Source organism: Gymnodraco acuticeps, unplaced genomic scaffold (assembly GCF_902827175.1).
Source record: "Gymnodraco acuticeps unplaced genomic scaffold, fGymAcu1.1, whole genome shotgun sequence".
Lineage (NCBI taxonomy): Eukaryota > Metazoa > Chordata > Actinopteri > Perciformes > Bathydraconidae > Gymnodraco > Gymnodraco acuticeps.
In genome coordinates this window covers 2,341,497-2,365,704 of record NW_022991632.1, presented here as the reverse complement: position 1 = coordinate 2,365,704, position 24,208 = coordinate 2,341,497, and the positions used below count along the sequence as shown (strand labels likewise).

The window sequence follows — 24,208 nt, the reverse complement described above, 5'->3', positions numbered from 1 at the left end:
AAATTTGGTATGTGAGCGAGCCCGTGAAGCAGTTTTGATGGTATGCTGGTTGGATTACTCTTTGGTTTCTGGGTCTTGCAAAAAGCATGGTCCGTCAGGCTAAAGGCACACACATCTCCCCCACCTCTGACCCCCGAAAGCTCTGGGTAGGTGTAGGGTTTCAGATGGCCACACAATCGTACCATTGTGCTCCTGTTAGCACAATGAAAACAAAGCTAACACATCGCTGACATTCAACTCCCCCCGCTCTGCCTAACCTTGACTTTCAACACAACTCAGGTAAAACACAGAAATGGTAAATCAAGAGATACAAAAATTCAGGAAACAACTCAAAAACTTGAAATCAAACCATTCTATTAGTGATGTAAATGGTTTCTGAATAATCAACAATATTTAACATAAAATCAAAGCTTAACATGCTTCTGGAACATTGCAACTTTGACATTATCATTTCATTTCTTTAAGATGTGGCAGTGATCTCCTAAAAACAGGCTGTTTCTCATCACTTGAGAGCTAGAGAACCATGTCTGCACGTTCCATTAAATCTATTAAATCCACTTGCATTATATCATAGTGCTTACCACACAATAGGAGCCTTTCAAGGGCAGTCCCAGAGGAAGCCAACAAAGGGCCCTCTCTTTCAGGGTCTAGTCAAGTAATTCAAAAAGAGCCAAACACGATTTGTGTGTGTGGATCTTCTCCACTAGAGCAGCAATTTCACCAAGTAAAGAAAAAGACAGTCAGAAAAAAGGAGTAGAATGGAAAAAGAGAGCAGCAAGATGCCTTTTTTCTCACAAGTGCCTTATTTAAAAGGACACAGGGTCTAGTGGAGAAGTGACACTATCCCTCAAATAGTGAATCTCAGAGAAATAAATGCCAGACATTGATTTAGGGCAAATAAGGGCTAATTAACTTGAATAAATACTCTTCGTATAATGTTGACAGTTCCGTCAGTCTGTCAGCCTTGTCTCCATATATGAACATTGTAGATTGACAATTCGGCAATAATTCTGTGCCAAGGTTTTTGATATGTTCGTGTTTTACAATATGTGCACTGCCAACAACGTTACACTAACGTTAAAGGAAAGATTGTGTTTCGTTGAAAGTACGCTCTGATAAGGGTATAGCTAACATTAGGAAACCGAAAAACGCAAATGTTAATTTGATCATCCAGTCTGCTGTCAAAGATGTATTTTTTTAGGTATACCAGGCTGGCATGTATCTGCTACCTGCTCTGGATATTTAAAACAGTCAAAAGTGGCAATCAGATTTAGTGAAAATCTCAGGTGAGGCAGAGCTATTCAATTTCGTGGAATAGCACCACCATGTGGCCATTAGCAAAGACTATATCATCTCTATTACTTACATGATGCTTTGATTCTTCAAAGAGCGATCTTCACATTTTGGCCATAAGGGTCTAGAGTCTGACCATTTGACATTTTGAACAATCCATTCCTTTACAAAGCCTTTTTATGGCAGGACAGAATTGAGTTGTATCTCCAAAAACCATGGCACCCATTCCTTACAGCCACATAATATAAGATTCTGTATTTTTGCAATTTAGCAGAGGCAACCATGCCCCTATAATAATAGTTACATAATGTTGCTCTAATCACCAGGATTGTCTTTCACTGCAGATTCAGATCTATGGTTGTGTAAATATTTTACACATTTTAAAACATAGAAGATTGTGCAGCCTTGGCGAAGGGATATGATCTCTGATTAAGAGTTTTGCTATAAACCTGCTCACCGTTTTATATTGGTGCAGAAATTGACTGCATTGAATTGTTTAAATCACAATTATTGTCCCTGGCTTCTTCTGCAGCAGTAAAGCATAACTTCAGTCGTTTAAGAACCTTTCTTCAATCCAATCTGTGCACAAGTACAGTAATTTGAAAGCACACAATAAAGCATGACCAGGATGTCTTTCTGTGTTTGAGACCTCACCATGTATTTAAATCTAAATGCAGAATCCAGCACTGTCTACTTCTGTCAATAGGGCTGAAAATAATTCACTGTTCTTTCATTCACTGCCATGCTGACTCCACATCCAGTCTCTGCCACTACCATTCAGGCATATTTTTTTATATTACCAATCTAATTGCACATTCCACCCTGACAAGAGCTCATTAAACCTTAATTATACACATGTTGTTTTCTACAAACATCTCCATTTGGGTCTCGCTGCCTTGTAATTGTTCAGCAGGGACAACCAGTTGAGAGTTCACAGATAGAGAGTGAATAAGAGACGGAGAGAAAGAGAGATGGAGAGAAGGAAAGAGTGAGAGAAAGAGAGGTAAAGGGAAAAAGAGAGGGGGGTGGAAGAAAAAATACAAGAGAGAAAGAGGAGTGTCTGGAAGTAGGTCATGCCTCTCCATAAACAAGGCATGGTTTCTAAAATAATATACCCATCCAGTGGAAGTAATGCCAAACAACTGAGCGAATGTGGAGCTCATGTAATATTTACAGAGCACTAATACATAGATGGCAGGTCTTTTTCTCAGCAACCCCACCCCCCCCCCCCCACCCTTTCCAAAGCCAGAGGTTTCTTTTTCTTTTTCTTTTTATCTCTTTTTTTTTTCTTCTTGCCATTTTAATTTCAAGGAAAGCCAACTACATTGATATATCGGGCAGGGGGGGGGGGGGATTTGGGGTGTTAAGATGTTGAGTTCGCCTCACTTTCTTTCTCCCTTCTTTTCTACCTCTCATACTCCTCTCTTCCTCTCTCTCTCCATTGTTCCCCCCGCTTTGGCTGTGATGTTTTTTCACACATTTGTTAGATTTTAGCGAGGGAAAGTGGGCCTTAATCCAGACTCTTTGAGGCATGGCCGATGATATTACTGTGGAGAATCGCCCTTTTAAAGACTTATTTTAACTCCAGCTGGTGTTGTAAGGTCACCGAGCTCTTGTTCGAACGTCGGGCCCAGCGTGATGCTTCTGGGCTCTGGACTAACTGGCTGTGTCCACTCCAGGCCGGGCATTCAGGGCTTTAGACATCGGCTGGCAATGTCACTGCGAGAGGGGAAAGACTGTAAAGGGAAACCTCTTCAACAAGTTCGGTTTGATATGCAAGACCTTTCCAGTAGCCTACATGTGACCTGGATTTGCTAACTTTCCCTTTATAGTAAAGTCAACCTATATTTATTTTGGTTTTGGATTGTTGGTTGGACCAACAGGGCATTTTAAGAAGTCCGCTGTGCTATACCAATGATTTTAGTTCACTATTTTCTGACATTGTCAAAACAATTATAATTGATTAGCCAATTATAAGTATATTGCAGTAATGTGTTAATAATAGAGTAATGCATACACTTTGAACACAGTCCAATTAATCAATGTCACTTTGCTTACATTTTTCATGATGTCATTATATTGTTAATCTGATGTTGATTTCAGCCATGTCACCAAACACCGTCATAACAAATACAAAGTTGTATTATGTTTCCAAACTTTATTTATGAGGCTTGTGTTCATGACACCCAAAAATCAGATGCTTTTTCACAATCTGTGGTGCCAACAAATGAGATGTCTATTGCAGACCGAGGGGTGTCACCGCCACTTAGCACCCAAAAAAGCATCAAGTGTCCAAGCTGAGCCTCTCAGTCATCGCCCAGGATCTTCTCAGCCTGTCACTGTTGACACTCGCTGTATGCATCATTGATATCCACCCAGCAGCAGAAAATAAATAGCCTGCCATCAGATCACTTCTGCTTTGCAATATCACAATTATCTTGCCAATGTTTTGTTTTGTTTTAACAGCAGGCATTTATTTGTGTCTCTGCTTTGTTTGTTTATTGAGTTGGTTAGTTAAAATATTCCGATCTTAGCACAATTACAGTGGAACATCACTCAGTTCTCACCAACATCAAACACACTCACTGTACGGCAGGATGTACGCAGTGTCAAGATAAACAAACATGACATATTAAACAGGAAAATTAGTCACTCTTATTATCCCACCAAAATATATCTGGAATACACTAATTATAACAACCTGTGCGTGATCCTGACGCTTTCACCCGTTCTTTTGCTGTCTCTGTAACAATGTATGTACTGTACTGTGTGTGTGTGTGTGTGTGTGTGTGTGTGTGTGTGTGTGTGTGTTTGTTTGTGTGTGTGTGTCACATTCTTCTCCTGCTGCTGCCTTAATAAGCAGTCTCTTAGATATTTGCAACAGAATAGCGCTCATGCAATATTAATATCGCACCAAAATATGGAAGCTGGAGCCCCCACTCCATCTCTCACTCCCTACATAATTGACTATGCAAGGCTCCAAATCAGCTTGGAAAAAGATGGAAAGACACAGAAAGACAAAGCAAGAGAGAGACAGTGAAGGAGAGTGAGAGACATGAGAAAACCAAGTAAACTAGACAGAGGGAAAGAGAAGGATTCCTGAAACGATGCTGTCTTCTATGCTCTATAGCACACCCTGAACCCTCACCCTATGTATCACTGTCAAGGCAGTGGAGCTAAAACAACAAAAACAATAAAAACAACTACCATAGCTCAAATAGTTTGACTCCCTGCAAAGACAACGCTGATGCTAATCCTACCTGAGCTAAAACAAACCTCCACTCCAGCCACTGCGAGTGATTGTTAAACATTCATTTCATTCTTTCATTTGATTGTATCGATTACTGTAGCTGAAGATGACAATAGACTCTGAACACATAGAGGTGGTGTGCGACGAAACACATAAAGGCAGTTAGGGAGAAGACTGAAAGTTAACATTGATGTAAACGCATGTTTCAAAATGTTAAAATAAAATCTGATTTGCAAATAATTCATGATGAAGAAAATGAATTTAACATGTTTATTTAATCTCAAGAATACACAAAATGCAATTTATTGATAAACACTGAACGTAAATATAAACTGTTAGTAAGCGCCTAAAAGAGGTGAAAAAAGGGATAATGGGTGTTAATGGGTCGACTTGCTGACCTAAACTCTTTATAAACACAACCTATTTAAAATAATGATTTTTCTGTAAACCTGCACCTTTGTTTTCTAGTTCATGCTGTAACTTAGCTTAGAATAAAGACACAGCTATCCTGGTTCTCCAAAAAGATTCCTATCACAACAAAAACATAAAATGACAATTTGTTTTCAAGGGAGAAACTGTACTGTAACCGTTTTTCACTGTTTGTGTTCAAATTAACCAAACAAGTTGACTCTGAGGGTTTGTTGGTGGATTCTTTAACTTTGGACAAACCTAGGATAGCTTTCCAGTGCTCTTGGTGCTTATGTTAAGCTAGGCTAAACACCTCCATCCGTAACTTAATGTTCCATAAAGTATAGTCATTAAGAAGTTAATAATCTCAGTCATTCAAAAAGTTCCCTCACCAAGCCCTCTAAAAAAATTAACTTTCTTAACAAACATGCCAGCCCTAATGAACCACACGCACATTTCGAAGATTTCATAAAAACCAAAGAGCACCTATTCCTCGGCAGAGATTGTCTTCAAAGCCACTAATATAACAAAGACCCCCCCCCCCCCCCACCTCCCTCTTATTCGTGTACATGCAGGGATGGCAAGAGCACCGCAGAGCGCTGGGGGTCAGGCCCTTTGCACCGAGAATAATAAAAAAAAAATGAACTGTAGGCATTTAGAGCCATAATAGATGTTAAAAGAAAGAAAGAAAAGGTTGCGGGGGCAGAGCCCATGGATGGGGGGAGGGGGAGCAGGGCAGTGCACCTTGACAGGAAACATAGAGGTGAAGAGCAGGAGTTGGAGGTTAGTTTGACAGAAAGAAATGAAGTGGTGGTGGTGGTGAGGAAGGGGGGGGGGTGGCTGCGGAAGTGCCAAGCCCACTTTTAACTGAACCGAGGGTGGTGAGTGGTGGAGGGGTGAGGCAGGGGGGGTGTGAGACAAAGATAGAGATCAGGGGAAAATAAAAGGGGTGTTCAGGGGGAAGGAAGAGCGGAGGAAGGAGAGGATGGGTGAGAGGAGCTTGGGGTGAGAATGAGGGGGGGTGCAGGGACCTACTGCACCTTGACACTAGCTCTCACCACAGCACCTGATAAGTGCAATGGAAAAACGTCTGGTTTCCTCCTGCATGTTAAGTGGTTTATATTCTCCTCCCTCATGCAGCCTGTAGCTACAGTCTGCTACTGTACTGACGCTACACCCAGGTAATAACAGACAATAGGAAATGACAGAACAAAGAAAAATAGCACATGTTGTCTCCTTTTTTGCAGTTTTTTTGTTCTTTTTTTATTTTGTATCAGTGTGAGAGATGGTGCCGGGAAAAAAACAACTAAAGCTATTTAGAAATGTCCCTCCCTTAATGTCTATCCGTCATTTTTACCATGTCCCATTTCATTTCAAAAACCATTTCTGCATGGAGATTTAGATGCAGCATTTTATTTGCTCAACAGAGGATCAGATGAAAGTGGATATATATCTTTACTACCTTTACTGACAAGGAACTCATTCCCATGATTTGTAAGTAGGTCTCTCCACAGAACAGCATTAACAATATTCACTTTAGATAACTTATGATTCCAGGCCCCTAGGAGAAGATGGGTTTCTTAGAAATGCTTTGTTAGCACTCTCCCCCTTGATAAAAGATTGAGGACATGTGGTCTGAGACATCAATACAATCTCTGTTGTAATTAAAAAAAGGTGCGCACTAACAATATTACACAGCTTTCACTTTGTCTGTCCCTCCCTCTCTTTCACTCCCTCTCTGTCTCCCCCACCCTCACTCACTCAGCCCACTCTTCCTCTCATTGAGCCCCGGAGCAGAGAAGAGATAATTTAAAAAGCACTTGCATGGAGTGAAACATGAAAAAGAGAGACATATGAAATTAAATTCTCTCTTTTCGCTCTATTGTTCTTTCATTTTCTCCCCTTTGTTACATAAATGCATAAAAGCAAAGCAAGCTAGATTCTAATTATGATTTTCAGAATACTAAAAGATGTTCTTTTATTAAAAAAATGAAAGAAAGGTGTCACAAACAAAGCAGACTTACTGTTCCAGCACTTTGTCAAAGTCAAAGTACTGCAAGTACTAACTTCAATAAACTATTTTTTCCCCCTTTTTTTCCCCATAGTTAACATTTATATGTGAAATAAAAGTTTTTGTAATGAGCCTTTGATGCCTCAATACAGCTGCTTTACAACAAAGAAGAAGAAATAAAGGGAACATCACTATTTGTACAAAATCTAAATATTCCCCTCATATATTTTAAACCTAAAACAGGTCAGCAGCAGAAGCAGATGCATGCCTTTGTTCTCTCTGAGCACAAATACAGTCAGTTGGTCGGCCTATCAGCTGCAGCGAAATGCTTCTGTGAGTAGCTACAGGCAAATACCACAGAAACCACCCAGTCAGATGGGTCCTTTACTGGGAGCCCTGCAGTGCCCAGTGAGGCTTTGAGGATGGGGGACTGAGCAGGTCTATCATGGTGGGCATGGGTTGAGTAATAGCGAGATGATGGCTTAAAGGATGAGGGACAAAGGTGGTGGTAGTTGAGGAAGATGATGCGTTGTATTGTTTCTTGACCATGTCCAAGTCTGTCCCCAGTCCAGATGTTTATAATGTTGTTATGCTGAGACTATCTATCACAGGAACAACAACCCCATTAGAATCCAATTGGCCCAAACTTTAGAACTTTAAAAATCAAGGTAGGTAAGGAGAACATGTAGGGGTGAGAGGTGGGGTGGGGGGGGCTGGGAGACTTACCCCAGTAGAGGGCAGTCTCTTGCCGTCAGGGTTTGGGCGCATAGGCAAGGAACTGTAGAGCCTCACACCTCGATCTGCAGCAGTGTATCTGTTCTGTAAGAGTAAAGAGAGAGAGAAATGTTAAACATACTTTCCTTTGACAGATAAATCAGCCTTTGCAAACAGGAAACACTTCACACATCATAATAATATCACAATCGGGATTTGAATGTATTAACTTCTAAACTCACTTCAAAGTCAGTTTTATTTTTCTTAACCAAAGTGCAGGGATCATAAATACTGTAGATCTTTTCATGGTCCTACTTTTGTTCACCAGTGCGGGTTTCGTACATTTCCGCCAAGCCTGCACATTGGATGCCAAGTTAAATCACATCACCTCATGGTGATGTCCCACACATGATAACTGGATAAGGTTGGCTCAGCGGCGGCACTAATGTAACGAAGCTGTTGTGTTTGGTAACATGGTTCCTGTGCTCTGCTCCACTGTACTCACTGACTCCATCTTTATATACGTTACACAGCCTGTAATTAGAGTGGTGGGTCCCTCCTGTGCTTGCCTACGTGGGCTTTAGATGTACAACATAACCTGAGGGAGTGGTAGCAAAGCCTTCAGTGGAGAAGAATTATTCGCAACAAGCGGTCCCTGCCAGGACAGTTCAGTGTGGTCCACACAGGGGTCCACAACCTCAGCGGGGCTTTTCCCAGGATTCACTTCTAATCTTACTTTCTCTCTCACACTCCTTGTCTTTATCTCACGGCTCACATACACATCTCACTACACCTTCTTGATATTCTATCTTTATAACATTAACATCTCTGACTCTAACATCTGGTCAACAGTTTGCATGTGGTTTCCTCCATCTGAAGAGTGATAACCTATTTGTGTGTATGTGTGTTAATTGATTATACGATCTACAGACATTTCTGGTGTCGGAGAATCTGTTTGATAGCTGTGCGTTGCCTGCTGTTAAAATGTATTTAGAGGATTAAACATGAATATATATATATATACAGTATAGTGGTAATGGCCATAGCTCCTTTCCGCTCTGTGCTTAATAGCTTTGCCACATTTGATACATACAGTGAACTAATGAGGAAGGGATGTAGATCATTGAGGAAGAAAAAACACAAACTCATTCAGAAAATCACTCGCAAATACAGCCAGGCACACACCTTCATATTGCTATGCAGTGAGATATGCAGTGTTTCACTATATTCGAAAATGTAGAGAAAAACATCCTTGCACCACCCAAAACTGGCCCTGCCTTTAATTTCTAGTCAGTCACATGGTGCAGGCAAACACGCATTCAGTGCACTCATGAGCATTGCAGGCCTCAGCTTTTATAGTGGAACCGCTATAAACACACCTTTGCAGATTGCGTTTATGGGCCTAAATGCGTAGTGATTACCACGCACTGAAACCCACAGGCAATGTGTGCAGAAGCTTATGTAACATACCATGCATGAAACACATTAGAGAAATCACAGTCTTTTTAGAGCAGGATGTATACCTTATAATAAGCAGTGTTATATGCAGAACAGTATACAGTATACTGACCTAATAGCCTATCACTGACAGTATAAAGCGGCGGGCTATCCCTTGAGGCCGAGCGAGAGTACTTGCTGTGTAAGGTTTTGATTTCCTGCGTTCATTATGAAAGGTGAAAACAGATGAGTAGACAGCAGTGGCCATCTCGTCGATATGGTTCGCATAATGATGACACAGCGTTATTAAAGAGAACTCTCATTTACAACTTGTCCTCGATGCTGCGGCACCCTGACATCCAACAAGCCATTTGCATTATTTTATAAGGGGGTTTACATTTTTCATAGACAAAATGTAAGAAATTATTATTTTACACTATTTCAAGTGCCATGCTAGTTCATAATCAGCAACATGACCCAGTATGTTGAGCCTTCATATCCTCTAGTCGGATATTTATTTTCCTTTCTGCCTTTAAGAGCAGCTACTGTTCACTAACTGCCTCCCTCAATGGAGACTTTTTCTTTCTTGGCTTGTTAGGTAGCTTGCCAGCATGGCCGCTAAATGAATGCCTCGCAGAATAGCTGCTTTAGCCATCAAAGGAGCCACAGTAAGTGAATGTTTGATATTTCTCCAGTGTGCCAGGCTAATCTGGCCCTGTGGCATGCCATTACGGGGCTAATAACAGCTGTCTGCGGCCTGGAGGGGACACAAGCAGGCCTGGCTGCGCTAACTGGCCCTGACAGACTCATTAGGAGTGCTGGCACCCAGAACAGCAACAGCCAAACTCCTCACATTTCCTTGCTGGCTCACAACAGTTTGCAAGTGCAGAAAAGCATTGTGCTCTACACTTGTTCTCTGACACCTTTCTTTTGTTTTCTAGTCCTCACTTCAGACGCTCTCACCCGCTGTTACCCTTCTTTCTGTTTCTGGCTGGCTCTAGGTTGCTGTGATATTTCTAACAAAACCAGATGCTGCCAGCCGGTTACCATCTCTGCTCAACACCATGGTGAGTCTAACCACTTGTTCGTCTTTGTTCTTTCATCCCGCACATCAACACTGTAGTTCTGACCAAAATAGAGCAGAAGGCAGAGTTCAGCTGTTTGCCCATGCTACTGTAATCCCTTTGGGAGAAAGTAAAGGTAAAATAAATAAATATATAAAACAATAACTCTTTAACTCACTCACAGTTTCTAACTGACTTTGGTGTGCAGCCACAGGAAGATGCTGCACCACACCAGGAAGAGGCTGGCATCCTCTGAACTTTGTATCAGTTACTGTAGCCGGGCCGGGCCGGGGACAACAGGGACTTCCCCAGGCAGACAGCAAAAGCAAACATTGTCCCGTCGCTTGGCAAAGAGGAGCCAATCAGAACAAGCTGAGCAGGCAGACAATAAACACGGACAACCAATAAGGGGTCAGCTGGACGTAGAGCCATTAACAATGGGGGGGGGGGGGGGGGGGTGGTAATGTTGGGCTGTGATATGCTCTCTGGCACGGCTCATGCCATGTGACACATTTTTATGCTCATGTACAAATGTGTACAAATGCTACTGATTATGCTGATGCAACTGACCATTGCAGGTCGTTTTTTTTAAGATCAGATGTTAAAATAAGCTAGAAAAGTTAAATGCTAAATGTTTCCACTAACAGCGAGTGATCGAACCTCAACATTGTATAACTAAGGCAAACTTAGATTAAACAAATGATTGTTTTGTACCTAATGTATGACATTCAGCATATCTTTTATTAATATGTTTATTTTCTTTATAGTTAATATTAACCATATCATTATTTATTTTGAATCTTGAAATCTTTAGGATTTCCTAGCTTATGATGTGATATGTAAACACAAAACAATTCAAGAAGGAGCAAAAAGATTATGGGCTGATATATTGTTATTGGATTTTTATTATTCTCAATATCCATTAAAATCTGTTATCTGTCAAGTTCTTCTCGTCTAATAAATAATTCATCATCTTTATTTTCCTCCAAATCAGCAGCAGTAGACGCTCTGATACGTCTACTCATTAGTTATCAGCGTTGGCTTTTTATAGGCGGGGGTGGTGGGGCACTGCAAAGCCAAAGGCACAGCTGTGGGGTATAGTTACCTGTAACGTTAGCTGTTGCATGTTATATTATTTACGCAGATCTGGACTTAATGGAACACATGTGTGTCTGCAGCCGACATTCTTCCCAGATTAGCTGAAAGGCCTGCACACATCAGACTCCACCGATGAGAGGAATGCAAAAGGCCTAGGCCGGCTTATGAGGAAACCCTATCACTCGTCTATAGTATACAGTCATGTACGCACACACACACAATCATGTGTGTACGCACAAACTGTATTTAGACAGAGCTCCATACTGTATGTACAGTATGCACTCAACAATGCATGTGCAGTGACATCATAAAAACAATGATACAATGCATTACTCTTATTTCAAATGCAGTCACTATTGGTGCTGTTGTTCCTGGTATTTCTGCGGCAACATACATTATCCTGTTATGTCTGTTGCATAAACAAATTACACAATATCAGTCGAATTTCAAGCTGCGGTGGTCTGAGATACAATAACAAAGCATGAATCACTGTTTCAGTGGTTTTTGAGACTAAAGCCTGAGACAATATTGTGATGAATCAATCATGATCCTTTTGTGAATTTGACAACAAATAAATCAGGTATAATTTTCACTTTCTTTCCTGTCTGATGATTTTTACATACATACTTGAATTAACGGTTTCTTAACTTTGTGAAACTACCTTTGCTTTGCAGGAATGTGGGTTATATATAACAGTAATATAACCACCACCATATGTGAACTCCAGCCTTTAGACCTTGTTGACAATTACATTTAAATGTTGTTTTTTTGAAAGCGTAGAACAGACTTTAATGTATAATATTAACAGAAAAGTAACCTAATATGGCTCAAAGGGCATGTGCAGACATTTGTTAGTAGTCCATTGTAAAGCTACGCTAGTACTTATTATTGTGATTCAATACAAAGCATTGATCCCTAAAGGCTGGAAGCTACAGTCCAGAATGGCAAAAACATATCGATGCATATTGTGCATTCCCATGTACTCATTTACAGTGATTGTTTGTTTAGGCATTTCTGTTGATATTATACATAGATTTTAAATAATCAGCAGTGTCACATCCCATTTGGCTCCATTTGTATGTGTTATTCATTTTGAAATACCTGCAGTGAGAAAGACAGAGAGATGAGAGCTTTTGTTGTCAGTGCAAGTGTGTAAGTGTGTCTGTGTGTGTGTGCGTCTGTGTACGTGCGTGTGTGTAAAAGACATGTCAACTGGGGCCTAAGCAGCTCGACCATAACCAGGACATGAACCCGCGGGCTACCTGCCTCGGGCCACTGCTGACACTCAAACTACTGATCACACCATTGGGAATATCCAGCCAACAGCAGCGTTTGAGCCCATGCTATTTATAGCTACCTTTTACTCTCCATCCATTCCTGGTGTAAACGCATGTGAGTTTGAACGTGCGTACATGCTTGCGCTTGTGCTTTTAAGGTGGGAACAAATTATGATATAATAAGAGTTATTAAGCTTTCCTTAAGCTTTTCATGGGATGTCTACTTTATATCTTGGCCTGTTCTGTTGGCTCGTCACTTCAGAATGCATCCATCCTTCCTCCGCCTGCTTATCTTGTGTTTATGTTTCTCCCCCCAGTCAACACACATCGTAATTTACACGCGAGCACAATACATCAGCTGAACCTCTGACATCAGCCCCTCGCTCTCTCTTGCTATCAATCATTGTGTATATTCATGTATCTCTATGTGTATATGTATTTTTTTCCTTTATCTCTATAATGTGAGTCTCCTGGCAATTCAAGACGTGAGCACGGTGTGTTGATATGTAAATACATGGTCATGTTGTTCAAGACAGGGAAATGGGACCGATTTTCCCGTCAATTGTTGACATTTAACCTTGCCCTTAATCAGAGGTGCTTTAGTTGTCGAAACCTTACCGAACCTTTTCATATTTAAAACTGTGAAAATGTTTTGCTCACTTTAGAAAACCCACTGATAAAATAATTATAGTGAATTTTGAGGTAATGCATCTGCAACAGTTTGGGTTTCCAACTCTGAGCTCATGTTTCAAACTTTTATGACATGCTTTACTTTCTCTTCCCCTGACTTGTTATTGTTCCTTCAAACTTGACTTTGTGTGTCTTCACCTGCAGCTACAGACTGCTGTCACAGATTCTGTATCTCCTGGAACAACAATGTAGAGTCTGGCTGTATGTTGTCAGGCAGGTAGATATTTGAAATAAAACAGCTCCATCGAACATTGTACCAAAGTTTAGATAATGAGTACAGTGGGCTGAGTAGATTGTTTTCAGTGGATTAAACATTGAGTTTTTTCTAAATCTGTAAGTGGAATTATAGTTATAGATGTAAATAAAGACGTTTACATTTGGAAATGGGGAAGTACAATTTGATGAAGGATTCGTCAAAGTGCAAATAAAGACAAAATGATTTCAAATAAAAGAAAATTCAAGCTTCATCTACACAAAAGTTGAATGTTTTATGCTTCCAATTTAAATCAAAGCAGTTTTAAACATTTTGTATAGACCTCTAAATATGATTGCTCTCTTTTCAATCACTCATTTTATGTTGGACATATAAGCAGGAGAGATGGAGCACATTAATAAAGTGCTGTGGCCTTAAACTTTTTTTCCCAGAACCCCTCATCTTTTGACACGGCTTTCTGAAGGCAAACAAACACCTTGTTACAACAATACGACTTACAACCAACAAGCAGAGCCAGCAGCTCGACTGTTTGCCACCACTGGTGTGTTTCAGGCAGAAAACAGATGGTGGAGAGAAGATTTAGCTAATACAAAAACTGGGGATTTCTCTATTTTTCACCCAAGAAGAGGTACATGCAAAGGCTAGATTAGTTTAATACAGGAATAAGCTAAAGATAATACTTCCTTAACAAATTGGGATTGCTAAAACTCCAGAATGTCAGTGAGCATTTGATATCATGAGGAATTCTATCACTGTAGTATAAATGTTCTCATGTTGCCTTTAACAGAACGTAGCAAATAAAGTACCATCTGCACTGCATTACAAGGATTGTTGCCAGTATGGTCCGCCTTTTTGGGTTTCTTTTATTATGGATTGAATATTTTGGGATTTTGGACTGATGGTTGGACACAACCAGTAATCCAAAATAAATATAGGAAATTGTGTGATCAGTATTTTCCTTTTTTTCTGACATTTTATAGACTAAAGATCAAAGTATTAATCTAAATTCAAATGCAGCCCCTATACAACACGTTTTAAACATGAACTTTGATAGTATTTAGACTCTTGTTTCCATTATTCTGGTTTCTTCTAAGGAGTAATATAGTAAAGTCTTATTAAAGTGGTACAAATGCCTTGTTCATTTGTAGTTTAGATTGAACTAGAAATAAAAAGTGTTGCTTTTTCTTCGAGGTATGAGGCACAGAGGAAGTCACTGACTATGTTAAGCAACTCTTTTAAGTAAGTCAGCTTCAGCAACATATTTAGAAGTTCAATCACACATCGCAGGAAGAGAAAGAGAGGCATAAGAGGAGACAAGGCAGCGAGAGAGAGAGAGCGATAGAGAGATAGAGGGAGAGAGTTGGGTGAGAGTTGATATGCTGACTACAGGCAGTTGATTTGGTTTCAGAGAGCATTGTTACGGTGCTTTGAATTAATGCCTCCCAAAGAGTCCAATTGTGATTCTTGGGTTGTGCTGACAGAATATTTGACAGCCTAGGGTGAGCTGCTGATCTCAGCTGAATCCTCTGTTCTGTGTGTGTGTGTGTGTGTGTGTGTGTGTGTGTGTGTGTGTGTGTGTGTGTGTGTGTGTGTGTGTGTGTGTGTGTGTGTGTGTGTGCACTTGTGTGAGAATGTATGGTTGAAACTCAACACATTATTACACCTACACATGTTCAGATGTGTGTGGATGTGCAAAGCAGTCAAAACGCCCACATGTATATGTGTAATGACTCCCACACACACACACACACACACACACACACACCACACACACACACACACACACACACACACACATACACACGCACGCACGCACACACACACACACACACACACCACACACACATACACACACACACACACACACACACACACACACACACACACACACACACACACAGACATACACAAAGAGACACCCACAAACACAGAGAGGACAGCATGCGATACTGAGCCTTAAATGAACCAACACATCAATTAAATCCTAAATGACTATTAACTAAGCGCTAACAAACAACCTGAGGTCAACAACTCTCATATGCAGCTGAATAGAACACGTTCAGAATTTGGTTTTTTTCCCCTACAGGAAACATACTGTCCCTTCTGGACTTCAGAAGGTAGACATGGATAGAGAGGCCCAATGCGTCATTACTGTGTTGGCAAAAAAAATATGCTCCATCAAAATAAATGCGCTGCACAGACTGGTCCAGTTTGACAGCAGCACAAAACATAATTTGTAAAATGTAATACACAAACCTGCAGATACTGCAAGTATATCATTTGTATTCACCATGCCAAGTAGCTTGATACTCGAGGTGATGCGAGGAGATGGGCACTGCAGTAGGCAATAATGAGTGGAAATCTAAAGATAATGTGTGCATAAGCTGCCATTATTACCAATATAGATTTAGGTGTACATTGAAAATTGATTCATATAATTGATTAGATTTTCCAAACACCTGAATATATACAATTGCAAATCAGTGGTACTTACAAAACTCAGTGGAAACAAAACACAGAGTGAAAAGCCTACTGTTTGACCTGCGTACATACATGTTCATGTAAAAGTAGTCTACACAGTGCAGATCAATATCTTGACATCTCATTATTCACTATTCTAACTATCTTAGTAAAGATGCGGTTAAATGCAAATAGATTTAAAATGTGTAGAAAACTGTAGATAGTCAATGTGTTTCTTAATATCCCTTCATGGCCGTTGGTTGGACACAAATGAAAATGTGATATCACCTAGGGCTCTATACAAAATATAATCATATTTTTAAAAAGAACATTCAATAACCACAAGTCTTGTGATCAAGACAATAGTAATAATAACACCTTAATCATTACAATTACGTTATCATTTGTTGCATTCCTATTTCAAATGTTGTGTAGTTTAAATTGTCAACAGACAAATGATCTGTGACTCGGTTTAGAGCCGGACTTGAGAAACTTGACTATGATCGTTTGCAACAAAAGGGTGAGCTTTCACTACAAAGAGGAAAGACCTATTAATAAACAAGCGATGCAAAATGATTCAGAGTTATTTTCAAAGTGTGAAACCCTCCGTAATACTCTGCATGTATGACTTGCCACAAGTTATGAGAGAAATGACACAAGTATCAAATGAGTCAAAGGGACATATTTATAGTTTACATTCATGTCCTTTTGAGAACTTTGCTCACCACAGTGTTGTACAAAGTTTAGTAACCATGTCATTATATTGTTTTTGTGTGTTCTTCAGACGTATCGACAGTGAAAACATCCTGAATCTCAAGCATGAGGAATATTCTCGATGGATCTTTTTCCAGGAAAACTCTACTTCATCAAAATGAACTGGGTAAGAAATAAAAAAACAATGGGAACAGCAGGAAACTCAATTCAAGAGTATAATTGTGATGCAGGTGTTGATTTCATGGATGGATACTTCATCCTCTTCCAGCCCTGCCTCTCCCAGGCCTTCCTCCTCTTCCTCTTTCTTTACCTCTGCTATCCACTCCTCTCTCCCTGCCTTTACATCTTTCTCTCCATCTTGAGTGCTGTGCCTCACCCTAATTAGAAATTCCCCCTCCGACCAACTGAAATTGAATTGCCCATCATTTGCATAATGATAGCTCACCGGGCTGATGGCCGATTTACCATGAGATGAAATGTAGCAATCACTTAAGAGAGTGACCATGAGGGAGTGTGGGTAAAGAAAAGGAGAGAGAGAACAAATGGAAGAATGAAATGGGATCACAAAGATAGAGAGAAGCAAGAGAGAAAGAAAGAGAGAAATCCGACAGGTATTCAGGTTATTGTCTCATATAGCAATATAGCCTGAGGGGCGGCTGTGTCCTCAATATGACAGCAAGTGGACACAACAAGGACACATAAGGGCGCTTATATAACACTGTTCCACCTCAATGGAAGCACTTCTGACTTTCAACTCTAATTATCATGGAGCATGTTTCATATAGAGCTGATATACTGAAATCCTGTACTCCCAAAGTCTGATCTTTAGCCTTCTACTTTTGTATTTCTTCCCCAGCTGCTTTCTATCTCAGGTCATTTAACATTTGTTTAAGTGGCAGACTATTTATTACAATTAAAAATAAATAGCACAACTCAGAGAGGAATGAGAGTTTTTTTCGGTCAGCAGAGGTTCAGAGTATTCTATTGAAAAGGCAATCAGCTCAATAAATAATATTCTCTCAAGCTCGGTCAACAGGTTGCAGCAGTTTAGGTCTGAAGAAACAAGAAACAACAACAAAGATGTTTGTGCATTTAAATGTTTCTACTGATAGGAAAAATGTCTCTTAACAAATTATGAAAGGTTGATTGTTTGGATCTAGGGTTATACATCATTTCTATTTTCAGAACAGAAGAAAATACATAAAAACAATTAATACATGTCTGTGACCTCCATTGTTGGTGTAAACGTTAAGCTGTTGTTTTTAGTTTCTCAAGTAGATGCTTGGCAAGTTCTGACTTTGTTCCCCTCACGAGATCGACATCGGGAACTCCTGAACCGCCCACGGTTTATAAGAAGTGGTCAGCCTGTGAACAGTGTAGCTGTCAGTGAACGCCCTGTCAGTTCCACAACTGACACACTGTGAACAAATTACTGTAATCAACAATATGATAATCATCCCGTTGTCTCGCCTCTGCTGGGGCATCGATCTCACATCGTACTTGGCCTGAAGATTTGATTTGGCAAAAATCCCAATACATCTTGTCTTGATGAGGTCACGTAAGTGTGGGCAAATCAAATAATGCAGTGCGGTGGGTGTGATGTGGCAAAAGGACAGGCTTAAGGCAGTCTGAGATGTTAACCCGGAGTCAAACTTGCCATTGAGGGGCCCTTTTTTTATCGAAATTGCTTATTCATGGGAGTGGGCTGAGGCAAAGGGTGTAGAGGTCATATTTGTTTCTAATAGTCAGCGTGATATGTTGGGCTATCAGGTTGGAAGCTCTGCCCAGCGACTGATAAGGCCACTGTTTATTGTCTAACTTCCACTCTTTAACCTGAGGAACCTCATACTCTCACACACGGTACTTTCCACTCCTAAGCCATTACCTCAATATGTGTGTGTTGTGTATGATGTATGTGTGTGTTTGCGTGAGAGTCCTTGTGCGTGTGTGTGTGATTTTTAGTTTCCATCACATTTCGTGACCTAATTAAAAAGTCATGTCGATGCTCAATAAGTGACAGATCATCAAAAAGCACACACACAACAGTGCACACACTCGCACACACACACGTCACTCAGTGCTCAAATCATTTATTAAATTCCTCAATCTCCTCTTCCTCTGTCCATCTCTACATAAGTGATCAGTGATCACATGTCGTATGTTAAAGTCTGCTGGCCCAGACAGGAGGGAGTTAAGTCCCTTATCTCTCCTCCCCAGAAGAAATTCCTACTAGAGGCCTCGCTCTGCCGGTTTCCTGCCTTCTTGCCCAATGCCCTATTTTTACTCATCGACTGTAGAATACCAGGGGCAGCTTTTTCCTTGTCACTAACATATTTCCTGCCATTCTCAGTCTGACATTTCTCCCCGCTGCACGCTCAAATCTTTCCCCCTCTTTATGGGTCATAACCTTTCAGTCGGGGTCGTTCATATTCAAATGAACCGGTCGATGCCGGAGCTGCTGCGAGCTTACCTGTCAGTCTGGTTGTCTTTTTTTTGCTTTACAGGTTTTTTAAACATCAGATTTGTGTTAATTTTAGATTTGTTTGACTGCTGCCAGAATAAATCAGGTCCACTTTGTGCTTCGGTTTATGGCTATGAATGCTTATCTACAAAGCCATAATATGTTCTTCTGGTTTTGTGTTTCAGGCTACCTGTTAACACTGTAAACACTTTAATGATGTGGAGATATGGTAACACAAAAATGGCTCCTTAAAGATATCTTAAGAGTTTATTTGCAATAGAAAAATGTAATTCTTAAAACTAATAAATCAACCACTTTGATTGATAATCCCTTGAGTGCACAAAAAATATATGATTTATGAAAATAATTGAAAACTGAAATATCAGTTTTTGCAAATGAACCAGTCACAACTAAAAATGATGAACCTCAAATCTAAGCTGTACATCTAACATTGCCCCTCGAGCTCATGGACTGCCTGTGTGGTTTTTAAAAATCTGACATAGGTCGAACAAATGATACCCTACAAACAGACTTCTGGTTGGAACAAGGCTTAGTCTTTTCATTATATGTAAAAACAAACTCAGTGCAGCATGTTGTACTTTGTCAGCTAAAACCGTCCCGTAAGTTATAAATAAAGGTCTCGATTTTCTGGTTACTCCACTTTACTGAAGCATTTTTAGTGCCTGAGTGACAAGTCAAACTCAAATGTACTACTTCATTCACGAGGCTCGGCAGTACAGAATGTGCAGTTAGAGAATTCAAAGTAAGAGGCCTGAGGACTTCTAAGGAGGAGAATGAATGGCAGTTTAATGAAAGCCTGGGGAGACATGATATCAGTGACTGACTCTTTCACTGCAGCTTTCCTCCTATTCATACACCAACATGCTTTAAATGCAGGTGGATCGATGCTGGTTACAAACACTAATGGCGCATAAAGGGAGCACAATTCACGTCTGTGTTTCTTTCTCGCCAGGGTCTGATCACTCAGACTACAAGTGGAATGCAGCTCTTAGTCGAGAATTTTGTGCCAGCTACAGGTGAACAAAAAAGCTCCATTGTCCACATTGTCATGGCTACTTTTCATACAAAACAGTGGCATTGAAATTCCAAATAGAGCTAGTTTTTGTTACCATTCACATTGCAGTAATAAACGGACATTCATTCTGATGAGTGGGATATTCTGAACCCGAGATGGTACACACCTGTGCTTGAATCACACTGTAATTAATATGTGGGGGGGGGTTCTTTCTATTTTTGTTGTCCTTATACAAGTACATATGAATATCAATATTATTTCCCAGTAGGAGGTAAATGGTATTGAATGATTGCCAGGTTGCCGGAGGGGAGAATACTCAGCTGACTAAAAAAGCCATTCTCCATTTTATCTCTCAATCAGTGTTGTGTATGTGTGTGTGTGTGTGTGTGTGTGTGTGTGTGTGTGTGTGTGTGTGTGTGTGTGTGTGTGTGTGTGTGTGTGTGTGTGTGTGTGTGTGTGTGTGCGTGCGTGTGCGTGTGTGTGTGTGTGTGTGTGTGTGTGTGTGTGTGTGTGTGTGTGTGTGTGCGTGTGTGTGTGTGTGTGTGTGTGTGTGTGTGTGCAAATGTTCCCTTTTGACGAGGAGCAGAATTAACTGGGGCTTGCTGCACTACTAGGCCATGTGAGAAAAAGTTCACGTGATGCAAGCAAATACAGCCGGTCTTCAGCAGGATGGAAAGACTGTAATCAAACCATAAATCAGAAATCACGAACTGCCACCGACCCACCCCCTCTCCCTTCTTTTTTTTACAACCCTCCCATTTCTCTGCAGAGCTCCCTAGCATGTTATGTTACATACAGCCATGCATAAACTGCCCTGGAAGAGAGCAGATCAATGAAAAATGCATTTTCCTCATATCAAAGGCTTTCATCATGAAATGTCTGAAATCAAACACTGGAAGAAAAATCCAATACTTTTACTCAGAACAATTGGTTTCTTCTAGAAGGCTTGGGCTGTTGTGTGTATTAAAACCATTTCTAAACCTAAAACAAACAGCTCTGCAGTCTCATGTGTGATGTGTTTTTCTGACTACTCACGATCAGACACAGTCCACATTTTGTCTGGCTATGACTTTCATAGTGAGCCACCTGGTGTGCTGAAATATCAGGAGAACAGTGGGGTCATTGTGAAGGAGCTGTGTGATATCAAGGAGAGTGACCCATTTAGAGCCCAGCCTCAGAGCTGACAAGCCTCTGTTATGTCTGGGACATCTGGAAGGCCGGAGTCGCTCACTCTGAGCTGTACAACACGTATGAGTCAATCCTTTCCAGGGAGGAAAAAACATCCGACATGGTCACGGATATTTCACACGCTCACCTATAGGACCTGGTCAGAAGAAAGAGCTGTAAAGAGGAGCTGAGGATCTATACAGTGAGAAATCTGGAAGGCATCCAAACAATATCTAAAGTTGTTCTGGTAATCTCACTAGAGATTTTAGAAGACTGGAAAAACGGTGCAGCGCAGGGTTATCTGTTGCTCAGCAGAAGTACCATGCAGATCAAGTGATCAGGGGAACAAACTTCTATCTCATTATTCAAATGGTAATTACTTTTTTAGTAGCTCATTTCATCCGGTGATGTTCAAAAGAGGGCCTTGCATATTCTACAAAATAACAGTAAGCAGGAGAAACTGACGGCCTGAAGTAGAGAAAAAACATTGAATTTAAAGAAAATAAATGTTAACATGCATGTATCATACACAATGCTGTACAAAACAACCAAGATTTGGCCAATGAAGCTGCAGCGTTGCGCATTATATAAAAATGAATACATGAATGCATAATGAGAGGCCAAAATGAGCCAAGGAAAGCACACTGAAAATCCCCCAGGGGAAAGGAAATTATTCACAACGGACAAGGACACAATTCATAACAATATTGAAAAAGGGAAACTTTTTTCTCCCTTTATTTAAAATCCTTGCTTTAAATGCTAAACCAGAACTACCCTGTATGTATGTATATATATATATATATTGAGTGGCTTACCTTAACAGCAAGATAAGGAATTTAAAGGATCTGTTTTTTTACAATCACTTTCAGAGTACGGCCTGAGGTAGATTGCCAAAATGATGAACAAGCTAACCTAATTTGAGTATGGTTTAAATGTAAGCATTTGTGCAAACGGTCTGATTATTTAATCTAAAAGAATCTCAATGTCATTTCACTTTCTATTTCCCAAACTATGATTCTGTATCATGAGGTAATTCATTATTGTGTGCAAAGGCAATTGGCTGCAAAGATTGAATCCTCAGCCCTTGTTTCATTTTCCATGTAATTAAATCAGCTTCTAAAAAAAACGATGTAAGCTGGCATACGATTTAGGGAAAATTAGCATTTTTAATCACAGTACATTACTTTAATAACTCAATAAATCTGTGGCAGCTGGAGCATCTGAGAATGTTGTCACAGCCACTTAGTTCTGCATTTGCAACTAATACAGGCTGATGAGAATCAGCCCGAGAGAGAGGGAGAATAAAAAGAGGGTTGGATAAAGGGGAGAAGAGAAATCCAAGCGAGAGAGACAGAGGATGAGAATCCAGATAGATAGGAATAACAGCATGGCAGGTGAGAAACAAGGGTGAGCAGGACCAGGAAGAAAGAAACATCAGCACAGACTTTGGCACAACTCAACGATTCTCTCCTCATTCAGTTATTAACTGTTAATCCCCAATTAGCTCAGCCGTCACCTCGGTGTCGCACACAGAACCTGCTAACCCCCTCGCGCTGCTTTGTCGCCTGGGTTTGTTTGTGCGGCTTAGTGATAGAAGTTGCCAAATACACTAAACAGCTCTGAATCATTACAGCAGAAATTGAATCTAATTGCGAAGGGTTGTCAAGAATGCGAACAAGCAAGCTACAAGAGTTGAAGCCGACATCCTGACCCCACAGAAAAAACATCGTGGTCTCTTTAAAGTAAAGGGAACAACAGGAATGTTTTTGTAATGTGAGGAAGTGTTGCTGAAAGGTCAGGCACTCTTTTATTGATTACTTCTCCATATCTACATTTCCGCATATGTTTTCCACCATCACCTCGCTATCCAAGGGACACCGCTTTGATTAAAACCATAAAACCCTCACAAACCAGGCGACTCTCCTCTCCAGAACTGATCGTTTTTTTAGCTTAAAAGACCCCTTCTTTCATTTAGTGCACTTTTAAAAGGCCTGTTTTGTTCAAAGAGTACACACAGATATTCATTCAACAATGATAAACTGATACTGAAATGTAGTAAATATTGTCTGACCCTAACCATAATATAACTGGGGCTGAAAAACTGCTATGAATCAAATTCTCAGTATGGACTAGAATATCTTAATCACTGGAAGTACAATATTTGTCAAGGCAAAATACGTATCTGAATATCCAAATTCCCCCTGGGATTATTAAAGTTCTTCTGATTCTTATTCTGTTTTGCGGCCGGGGTGCATTGTCCCACAAAAAGTATTCTACAGATTTTGTTTGGGACAGCTCCTCTTCAAAATCCAACCTAATTATTGTATTATATATTTTCAATTACAATGAAACAATAACAAAGTAAACATTTCAATGTCCTCCTATATCATAAATAAGATAAGATAAGATTCCTTGAAAAAAACCACAATTGGATATTTCTCCAAGTCATTTTGCAGGCACTTACATCTCATTAACGCTGGTTTTAACAGCCCTGATAAACAACTTATTTGGCTTTAGCTATGGGAACTTGTTGAAAAGGATCATGAGATCACACTGTGGTAACACCGATGTTTGATGTTGGACGAGGTTCACTCTGCGTAATGAGAATAACAGAATGTGTGAGCAGGTGCATGAGCACAAATGAAAGTGAGAGCTGTTGTCCTGTCAGCACATGCACGCCTGGGAAAGAGGACTCTGTCTTAGTTTGTGTGCATGTGTCACTGCTAATGTGTGGTATACAATTCTATTCTCTTCTTTCATTTTCTCTGTAAGTTTGCAGAATTACTCGGCAGGCCTCTTTCTCTCTCTGCCAGATAAAGCTCTATCTCTCCATCTCTTCTTCCTCTCTGTAGGATGTTTGTTTTCTAAGTACAAGGCTACAATAGAAACCTACTTCATTTTACAGCTTAACAGT

The 24,208-nt window shown here is 40.3% G+C and overlaps 1 protein-coding gene across 3 annotated transcripts in view; it reads right to left on the bottom strand.

Moving 5' to 3' along the window:
• The window catches only part of tox2 (TOX high mobility group box family member 2), an 86,368-nt gene that overhangs the window by 47,595 nt on the left and 14,565 nt on the right, over positions 1 to 24,208 (bottom strand). For all 3 annotated transcript variants that reach the window (XM_034198370.1, XM_034198369.1, XM_034198371.1), the window contains exon 2: positions 7,689 to 7,781. In XM_034198370.1, the coding sequence (XP_034054261.1) occupies positions 7,689 to 7,730 (42 nt within the window). In that variant the 5' untranslated portion in view covers positions 7,731 to 7,781. The remainder of the gene's footprint in view (positions 1 to 7,688; positions 7,782 to 24,208) is intronic.